Source organism: Tupaia chinensis, unplaced genomic scaffold (assembly GCF_000334495.1).
Source record: "Tupaia chinensis unplaced genomic scaffold, TupChi_1.0 Scaffold144276_1, whole genome shotgun sequence".
NCBI classification, from domain to species: domain Eukaryota; kingdom Metazoa; phylum Chordata; class Mammalia; order Scandentia; family Tupaiidae; genus Tupaia; species Tupaia belangeri.
In genome coordinates, this window is record NW_006204133.1 from 3,215,639 (window position 1) to 3,223,397 (window position 7,759).

The following is a 7,759-nucleotide window of genomic DNA, read 5'->3' on the forward strand; positions in this document are numbered from 1 at the left end:
CACCCCCAGGGGAGTTGGCCATGCAATCCCTTCTCCTCCATTCTCCTGGAATTTGGGGCACACACATATATGCACTCAGAGCAATTTTTTGGTGCCCAGGTCTAGGACTCAAACCACGGCTGGCCATGTGGGAGTCCAGCACGTTAGTACCACGCTACCTACTGGCCCCAAACATTGGTGATTTTCTGCCTTTCTCTCCTCTCTGTCTCCCTCTTCCTCACTATTTTTTCCTTTTCTTAGGTTAGTTAGAATACAAATATAACCCAAAGGAGGCAGCAGCAGGAGAGCAGAGGGGGCAAGGTAAGTGTTGGTGTGAAAGTCACCAGGGAGTTGGTTGTCCTTGGGTAGAGACATCAGGGCAGATCTTCACCTGCAGGAAAAAGAAACAACAGAACAAAAACAAAAACAGAAAACAACACTGGAGGAGGACTTCCCAGTTGTGCTTAGGAATGAATAAAAGATCAAGAACTGAAAACCATTTCCCACAGAAGTCAAAGAGAATCAGAGTAATGGAGGCTTTTTATTAAAATGCCTGGGTGTTCAGCATTCCATTTTCACTCTGCTGAAAAAAAAATCCATTTTCACTCTGCTGAGCCTTGAAAGGACAAAGAAGCAAGTCTTTGCAGAATTCTGTCTGCGCATTGCGACATCAGGCTCCCGGGAGTTAGAAACAATTTTCTCTCCAAGGACGTTTCAAATAGACATCCCAGTGCAACTTCATCAAACAAGACAGCATAGGGCTCTCTGGAAGCATGTAAACACGGTTTTCCCAGGATGAGACTGTGTGATTCCAGGGTCCCACACGTCTACAGTGTGAGGCAAATGAATTAACAAGAGACGTGTCATGTGTCAGTGAGTAAAGTGGGGGAAAATGGGTGAGGCGGTCTTTCATCCGACAGATGGCTCACCTCTCCACCTGTAAATGAAACACCGCTGCAGGCCTGAGAACTAATGTTGGACAAAAGCTGGGCGAGATCCCTGAAAAACAGGCTTCCTGAAGTCAACATGGGCCTGGCCAGGGTGTCGGACTTTGACACACAATATTAGGGGTTTACATTTCTTACACTGTATGGGAGAAACATCACATAAATGCTAGCAAGAGTGATTGTCATTATCTTTCTAGGTTGATTTCTCTTGTTTACATCAGAAGCCAGTGATACTCCAAGCCTCAGTCTTTTTTTCTTCCTGGGTAATACCCCTGGTGGGACAGTATTCAGCCAGGTTAGGGAAGCTTTGTTGGGCTGGCCCAGTGGGCTAGTGGTTAAGGGAGTCAGATTCCATATGGCTGGCCATGCCATTCGAATCCAGGCCCCAGAGGCTGGAAAAACCTGCTGGGTGTAACAGAATGGAGAAATGGAGGAGAAAGGATTGCGGCAGGACCACATCCTAGTAGGAGGTGCTTCTCCCCCACCCCCATGTCTCTTTCTGACTATTGCATGTAACCGCTAGCAAATTAAAACTTTGAAAAGCAAACAAAGCTTTGTGTGAGGCCCAGCTGTAGTTGGCATCGGCGGTAGGGTGCTACTGCACAAGGCTGCGGCCATATGGGAGGCCCGTGTTCAGTTCCCAGTCCAACCTAAACAGACCCTGCACCGTGGTGTGCAATCCTAGCTAACTGGGAGGCTGGGGCGGGAGGACTGATATGGCAAAACCCTGTCAAAATATCTCTTTCTCTCCCTCCGTTTGTCTCCGGGAGGAAAGAAGGAAGGGTAGGAGGGAGCAAAGAAGAAAGCTAGTAGCTAGGTTAGTCTGGAGTCCCAGTCAATGAGTGGAGTCTTGGGGAATCACACTCATGTAATTAAAGTAACAGCCAAAGAATATTCTATTCCCCTAAGAACCCTTGGCTCTGGCTCCCTCAGGCTTCCTCAGACAAGGATTCTGTCTGAGTACATGCATGTCATCACAAGTAGTCTTGCCCTCTTGTTGCCAGGGGCTAACCAAACACACTCCTATCTTTCAACGTAATACTTCTTTCTTTTCTTTTTTTTTTTTTTCTTTTTAGAGAGGTTTTTGCTATAGGGCGCATGTGTTTGCCAGAAAGACAGAGAGAGATAGAGAGACAGAAAGCGAGAAATCACCCCCCGGGGGGATGGCCACGCTGCAATCCCTTATCTTCCATTCTCCTCTCAGGATCCTAGGCATGCATGCACATGTGCCCAGCGTGAGTTTAAGCCACAGGATCCAGGACTCGAACCACAGTCAACTACATGGGAGTCCAGCAACATGGCCATTACAACAACTGCTGATCCCTCCAGTTATACTTATTTCTATAATCTATGGAGTTCCTGCGATGTGACAAGGGCTATACTAAGCACTGTACGTAGACTACTTCATTTAATCTTCATTGTTCAGGTGAGGAAATTTAAGCAGAGAAATGAAATAACTTCCAAAAGGTCAGCTTTGAACCCGTATCTCTCTTACTCCTTGAAAGTAGTTGTCTTGGATAAAGTCACCTCCAATGTCCTTAGAAGTTGTTGAAATGAGCGTTTTCAGTTGAATCAAATATGTACTGGGTATGCCGTAAAGCAAACCTTTACTACAAGATGCAGTCAAACAGGCTTTAAATGCAACCACCCAGAGGCAGTATAATTACATCAAAAGTAATTTAGACCTGGTAGAAAATTCAGAGCGTCAGCCAGTCAAACCTCTTATTACAGATGCGGAAACCGAGGCACATGAAGTTAACCTATTGCACAAGTTCACACAATAAATAGAGGCAGAGTCAGAACTAAAAGTCATGACTCCTGACCAGGTGGATAGTGACCATTCCGTTTCTTCCCTTAAAACAAAACGAACATCTCTCTCCTTCCCAGCCCTTTGGAAAGCATCCAGGACTGGTATAAGAAAAAAGCCTTGGTGCCAAGAATAATTCTTTTTTTTAAGGATTTTGCCATAGGGCACATGTACTCACTAGAGAGATAGGTAGACAGATCCAAAGAGAGGGAAAGTGAAAAATCACCCCTCCTAGCCCCCCAGGGAATGGTCATCCCTTTCTCCTCTGTTCTCCTTGAGGGATTTTGAGCATGCACACACACACACGGACCTAGCATGATTTTCAAGCCACCGGGTCCAGGTCTTGAACCACAGTTGCCTATGTGGGAATCCAGTGCCTTAACCATTATGATACTTGATATCCCCTTTATTTTCACTTGTAATGGTTATTTCTTCTTTGTTTTTGATGCTTTGGGATATTTCAAAGTTTGTGTTTTTAAGTTTTGAGTCTCTTTCTTCTGAGTTAATAGTCTCCACAGAATTGCATTTTTCATTTCCAGGAATTGTTTGATTCTTTTTTGGATGTTTCTCTCTCTATTGAATTTCTTGTACATGTCCTAGATTGTTTTTCTCATCTCTTGAAATTGTTCGTTTGTATTGTCTTGTATTTCATTGAGTTTTGTTATGGTAAATATTTAAAAATTTGATTCTGGAGGTCAGTGGGTGGCATAGTGACTAAAGCCCTGGGCTGCCACCTGGCTGACCACAGTTTGAGTCCCAGACCTGGCAGCTTAAAAATCATGCAGGGTGGGGCCAGCAGATGGTGTAATGTCTCATTGCTGGACTCCCGCATAGTTGACTATGATTCAAGTCTGGAGCCAGTGGCTTAAAACTCATGCCAGTCATGTGTGTGGGTGTGTGCCCCAAATCCAAGAGGAGACTGGAGGAGAAGAGATTGTAGTGTAACTATTCCCCCGAGGGGTGATTTCACATTCTCTCTCTGGTGAGTACATGTGCCCTATAGTAAAAATCTCTCTCTCAAAAACAAACAAACAAACAAACAAAAAAACAAAAAAAACCTGGGCACGTGTGTGTGCATGTCCAAAACCCTAGGAGGAGAATGGAGGAGAAGGGATTGCAGTCGGGCCATCCCCTCTTGGGGGTGATTTCTTACATTCCCCCTCATCTTCTGTCTCTCTCCAGCAAGCACATGTACACTGTGGCAAAAACCTTAACAATTTTTTTTATTCTTTTTTTTTTCCTTTTCTTTTTTTGAGAGGGTTTTGCCATAGGGCACGTGCGCTCACCAGAAAGACAGAGACAGAGAGATAGAAAGCAAGAAATCACCCCCACCACCACCCATGGGGGATGGCCACGCCACAATCCCTTCTCCTCCATTCTCCTCTCGGGATGTTGGGCACGCACGCACACGTGCCTGGCGTAAGTTTTTAAGCAGCCATGTCCAGGACTCAAACCACGGTCGACTACATGGGAGTCCAGCAACATAGCCATTACGCTAACTGCTGGTCCCATCAATTTTTTTTTATTCTTTTTTTTTTTTGCTATGTCAAAAGAACGTTTATGATTTCTATCACAGCCTCTTATACTTTCTTGCCCGACGCTTTCAGTGCAGGTGCTTTCTGGGCTGCAGCTTTCTGACCCTTCTGCACTTTGGGAAGTGGCGCGGCCTTCTGGCCTGCAGCTTTCTGAGCAGGAGCCTTCTGGGCTGGGGCCTTCTTCCCTGCGACTGTTACCTTCTTCGCTGGCACTTTGGCGGCAGCAGCAGCAGCTGCTGCAGTGGCATCTGCACCCTTAGCAACAGGTGCTTTTTTGGGAGAAGCTTTCAGGATTGCTGCTTTTTTATTTTTTTATTTTTTGGAGAGATTTTCGCTATAGGGCGCGTGTGCTCGCCAGACAGACAGAGAGAGACATAGAGACAGAAAGCAAGAAATCACCGCCCGGGGGGATGGCCACGCCGCAATCCCTTCTCCTCCATTCTCCTCTCGGGATTTTGGGCACACCGCACACGTGCCCGGCATGAGTTTTAAGCCACTGGGTCAGGGACGTGAACCGCGGTCGACTACGTGGGAGTCCAGTGACATAGACATTACACTAACTCCTGGTTCCCAGGATAGCTGCCTTTTGAAGTTTAACTTCATTCTTGATTTTTCTGTTCCTCATTTTCTTTGCCTTCATGACTTTAAAACGATCAAAATCTGTCATCTTGGCTTTCCTTTCTCTGGCTTCAATCTTCTTGGCCCATCTTGTGGCCGCCCACTTTGTGTTGATACCTGCCTCCTGCCAGGCTTTGCGCACGTACTTCTGGTGTGCACTATGTGGGAACTTGAGGATGAAGTCAGTGAGCTGCATGCGATTGAAAGGCATGGCCTGTCTCCTCACCCGAGTGCAAGGTCCATCAACCAAAGCCCGGTTCTGATCAATAACATCTACGATTGCAACCAGCTTTCCGGCATGAGGGCCAAAGGAGATGTAGGCCACCTGGCCAACCTCCACAAAGCACCTGAACACAGCCTGCCGGACACCCTCACCGCGCGCTGCCCAGGGCTCCCTGGGCACCATTCTGTGCCTCAGCTTTCTCGCTGAGGCGGAGGGCGACCTGCATGGCCACGCCACCCGGAGCCTGCGACAGTGACAATCACTATGTTCAATTTTTTTTTTTTTTTTATTCTGACACTTAATGTGATTTTCTACATTTTGTCTGTTGTACTGGGGAGTTACTTTGTTCCTTTGGAGGGAGACAGTTCCTTGCTTCTTCATGTTTCCCTGTCCCTGTCTATATTTAGGCATTGTGGAGTACTCACTTCTCCTGTACAGGGCAGTAGATCTCCTTGTGCCCGTGACAACTGCTGGCCTTTGTGGTGTTCGTCTGAGTTCTCGGACCCTTATGGGGCACAGAAGTCCTCCTGCAGGTGAGGTGTCAGAGTGGAGATTAGGGCCCAAGGTAAGTCATATTTTCTGTCTTGAACAGTTGCTTGTAAGAGGGTTGGGGTGCTGGCTGAGCAGCCGTGTGACTCGGAATGGCCAGTCGTTTCATCGCCCCTTGTGTGCACGTCCTGCAGATGAATGAAGCATGTGCTCTGCGGCCTGCGGCTCTCTCCAGCTGCGCCCCTCCTGGGTCAGTTCATCACAGGAGGAATGGGCAGGGGTTGTTGCTGCAGGTGGAGACTTGGGATGCCTCCACAGCACTAGTGAGTGGACGTGGGCTCTGGGGGGCTTCTGAGGCACTGCCAGGGGCACTGGGTAAGCCTCCACGGTGCATACAGTGGGCGCCAGCAGCTGCACTATGGAGGGCACACAGTTCTGGGCAGCATCCACGGTGCTAGAGGGTGTGGAGAGAGCTCTGGGCAGGCCTCTGCCGCGCTAGCGGGCACCATGCGTGCAGGGAGGGCTTCAGGTAGGTCTCCACAGCATTAACAGGTGCCAGTGGGTGCACGAAGGACTCGGGACAGGACTCTGTATGCCAGCGGGTGCCACCAAGTGTCTGGGGTAAGGGCTCTAGGTATGCTTCCACAGTGCTAGTGGGTGCCACCAGGGGCACAAGGGCCTCTGGGAAGGCCTCTGCGGTGCTAGCAATGCCAGTGGGTGTGCAGGGGCGAGGGGACTCTGGGCAGGCCTCTGCAGTGCAAGTGGTGCCAGCCGCTGCACTGTGTGGCTCTGGGCAGCCTGGGCAGTGCTGGCGGGCATATTGTGGGCTCAGGAGAATGTGTACACCTCATCCCCATTTCCCCTCTCTGCCCACGGTGGGGGGTGGGGATCCTGGGCACCTTCCTCACCACCAGCTGGCGCTCCCCTCCTCTGACACAGTTCAGGGAGACACAAAGAAGCCTCACTGCAGATGGCAGCAGAGGGGGCCGGGAGCTGTTTCTGGAGTTTGCGGCTGGTGGAGGGGGAGCACGAGTGCAGCTCTGGTTGACACTGTCTATGTGGGGAAATAAAAAGGTGCATCCTGGCAGTGCTCCTGTGAGTACAGCCCTGACCTCCTGGTGAATCGGGGCCTCAGTGCTTCTCCCAAATCCTCCTGCCCAATATGTATTAATGAGTTCACTGTGTTCCAAGGTCATTACTAGTGTTCCGGCTACAGAAGGAACCCTTGTAAACAGGACTATGTCTTCTCATCCTCATCTTACCGTTCCCAATACAGGGACTGGCAGACAGGCTCCGGTAGGATTTGTTCATTGCCGTGTGACCAATACCCTATGTGTCACCAACCTCTTAACTCAGCTAGGGCTTCTCCAGAGATCCTGTCGTGACTCTCCTTGGCTGGGTGTTCTTGGCTGAGAGACACCAGGGGCCCCACACAGGTTCCCCCGCTTGCTGTGTCCATGGCGGGAGCTGCGAGAAGCTGCCTGGTGATGCAATTTCAGGAGGTCATTACTTACCCAGGTGTTTTTCTATGTGCTCACGGCCATGCCTCGCCCTGGGTTTCCTTGTGCCGGTACAGTGTGAATCTCGGGTGTTCACGAGGTCCTCTCTGCCATGCGCTTCTTGGTGGGGATCTGCTCACTGAATTCAGCCTTGAGAGTAGCACTTGTAAGTTGGAGGGTGGGGAGACCAAGAAGCAGCCTTGGGAGACGTGAAGAGCACCACAGGCCCCAAGGAGTCTGCAGGGGCGCCTGGCCTCCCGCTGCCACGTGGTGCACACCCTTCCTGTGTACCTCACGCTCAGGGGTGCTAGGCTCGCCTCTCTTCTCTGTGGGCTGGTATGCTCAATCACGTTTTATGATGTGATAGTTCCTGGAACACACACTGCTATGTTGCTTGAGATAGTGCTGAGCGCACAGGCATTGCTTTTTAAAAAATGTTTTTTGGGGGCCAGCAGATGGCGTAGTAGTTACATGGACTCCCACATGGCCAACTGTGGTTTGAAGCCTGGATCTGGTGGCTTGAAACTCACACTGGGTGTCTGTGCATGCGTGCCCAAGATCCCAAGAGGAGAATAGAGGAGAAGGGACTGCAGTGTGGCCATTCCCCTGGGGTGTGACTTCTCACTTTCCCTCTCACTGTCTCTGTCTCTCTGAAGGGCACC

General features: G+C 49.6%; 1 protein-coding gene across 1 annotated transcript; it reads right to left on the reverse strand.

The window, feature by feature from the left end:
- Positions 1-319: 319 nt before the first annotated feature.
- On the reverse strand, positions 320-5,292 carry LOC102473547 (60S ribosomal protein L14-like). The gene is made up of 4 exons (XM_027767549.1): positions 4,830-5,292; positions 4,320-4,516; positions 909-1,028; positions 320-370 (listed from the first exon to the last, which is right to left on the reverse strand). Exons 1-4 carry the CDS (start codon positions 5,290-5,292, stop codon positions 320-322), a joined length of 831 nt encoding a protein of 276 aa, XP_027623350.1.
- Positions 5,293-7,759: the final 2,467 nt, after the last annotated feature.

What these genes read in the sequence shown, in the direction of transcription:
- LOC102473547 (XM_027767549.1), bottom strand. Translation starts at nt 5,292, where the DNA reads ATGGTGCCCAGGGAGCCCTGGGCAGCGCGCGGTGAGGGTGTCCGGCAG. An exon ending in TGAAAGCGTCGGGCAAGAAA is followed by an intron (nt 1,029 to 4,319) that starts GTATAAGAGGCT and finishes TGTGTGTCAAAG; the next exon opens with TCCGACACCCTGGCCAGGCC. An exon ending in TTTCATTTACAGGTGGAGAG is followed by an intron (nt 371 to 908) that starts GTGAGCCATCTG and finishes TTTTTCCTGCAG; the next exon opens with GTGAAGATCTGCCCTGATGT.